Raw genomic sequence first — 2006 nt, forward strand, 5'->3', positions numbered from 1 at the left:
GGGGGCGCCGTCGCCGTTGGGAGCAGGGGTGTCTGCGTGGCGAGACCCCCACGGCACCGTTGGGAACTGTGTGTCTGGAAGGTGAGAAGCTCCCCGTGTGGCTGCGTTCCGTGGGGAACCCCTCCCGCCTTCGTGTCCTGAGCCCAGGAGGGAGCTGTGACCGGGAAGCAGGCCAGTGGCTGGGAGTGTGGGTCCTGCTGGCCTCCTCCTGCCCGAGGGCCACCCAGACGCGGTTTTGTTTAATTTACAGATTATTGACTTCAGAGAGGAAGGGAGAGGGGAAGAGAGAGAGAGAGAGAGAAACATCGATGATGAGAGAGAATCATGGACCGGCTGCCTCCTGCACGCCCCCTACTGGGGGTCGAGCCCACAACCCCAGCTTGTGCCCTGACCGGGAATCGAACCGTGACCTCCTGGTTCATAGGTCGACGCTCAACCACTGAGCCACACTGGCCGGGCCTTCCCTACGAAGTCCTGTGACTTGGTTTCCCTGCAGAGTGAGGATGGGCCGCTGTGGGCTCCCCGTGGGCCAGAGCGGCAGCAGGAGAGTGGACAGCGCGTCCTGGGGCTGAGCAGACGGCTGTCTGTCCCTCCCCGCTGGGCCCAGGGCTGCGGCCAGGAGAAAGCAGGGCCTTTTAGTAGAAGTGGGTGCTGGGCAACGGGACAAGGTTCCACATGAAAGTGTCCAAACGACTGAGGGTTCCAGACCCCTGTCCGCCTCCCTGGGCAGCCCGCTGAGGGCTGGCCCTGCGGCCTGTGCTGCGTGCCCCCCCCCCCCCTCCCCCGGCAAAGGGGAGGTTTTACAGTTACGACCCGGGAGGCACAACAGGTGGAACCTGAAACGGGCGCCGGGAGGCAGGTGTGGGGGCCCCGGCTCCGTCGCATCGGGAGCCTCGTCTCCCCTCGCTGTGCAGACGTGGTGGGGCCGGGCTCCTCGGGTCTGCAGAGCCCGGCACACGGTCCGGACCTTAGTCCTGCCGCTTGGGGCACACGAAAACGAGGTGTCTTTGAGTTGAGTTTACCTTTATTGGTAAATTTAACTTAAAAGCAGCTAAACTTGCCTGGCCGCGTGGCCCAGTGGCTGAGTGTCGACCTGTGAACCAGGAGGTCAGGGTTCGATCCCCGGTCGGGGCACATGCCCAGGTTGTGGGCTCCATCCCCAGTGTGGGGCGTGCAGGAGGCAGCCGGTCCATGATTCTCTCCCATCACTGATGTTTCTCTCTCTCCCTCTCCCTTCCTCTCTGACATCAATAAAAATATACGTATTTTTAAAAGCAGCTGAACCTGAGTCGGATGCCGTGTCAGTGAGGACACTCGCAGTCTCCCTGGAGGGCCTGCGGGGCCTGGTGGACCCGGGGTCCTGGCTGTGCTGGGAACTGGGCTCGGGGCGCTGCACCCGGCACCCTCGCTCGGCGTGTCCTGGTGGCAGACGCTCCTCTGTGGACAGTAACGTCGCGAGCGGCTCTTTGTGCCGGAGTCGAGCCCATGCGTCCTGCCCCAGGCACGATTCCGGCAAAGTAATACCTCCCGCAGCTTAAATTCTTGCTTGAGGTTAATTTTGAAAAATACAAGTTACTCTTTTCCTCCCTGAGTCCGTGGTGTCTCTTCAGATGCTACAAAAAGCAGAGCGAATCCTGGGGTGCCAAACGGCCCCAGGGGGTGGGGGCGGACAGCAAAGTGGCCGAGTTAGGGAGACTGGTTGTTTCAGGGTTAGGTCCGTGCTCCTGGCTCAGATGAGGGTCCGTTGTCGTAATTTGATCAGTTTCTGGACTTTGTTGCCTCTCTCCTTGGTTTCTCAGCACCCTGAAGGGTAGAGAAATGGGGGCACTGACCCCCCAGAACTCACCCAGAGATCCCGGGTGACGAATGGCCAGGCGGCCTCGTGTGTCCCCAGGACGCGCCTCGTCCCCGTGTCGGCCTCGTCCCCGTGTCGGCCTCGTGGAGACTCAGGGCCAGGTGTGCCCGACCCGACTGCCCACTGACGAAGTGGGCTCGTGCCCATCCGC

At 62.1% G+C, this 2006-nt stretch overlaps 1 protein-coding gene across 1 annotated transcript in view; it reads left to right on the plus strand.

Moving 5' to 3' along the window:
* Positions 1-1866: 1866 nt before the first annotated feature.
* The window catches only part of PXDN (peroxidasin), a gene marked incomplete at its 3' end in the record, with an annotated part of 59151 nt that continues 59011 nt past the window's right edge, over positions 1867-2006 (plus strand). Inside the window, 1 exon segment of the mRNA XM_014540545.1 lies at positions 1867-1986. Within this exon segment, the coding sequence (XP_014396031.1) occupies positions 1867-1986 (120 nt within the window).

The sequence above is a fragment of the Myotis brandtii genome, unplaced genomic scaffold (genome assembly GCF_000412655.1).
Source record: "Myotis brandtii unplaced genomic scaffold, ASM41265v1 scaffold247, whole genome shotgun sequence".
Taxonomy (NCBI): Eukaryota; Metazoa; Chordata; class Mammalia; order Chiroptera; family Vespertilionidae; genus Myotis; species Myotis brandtii.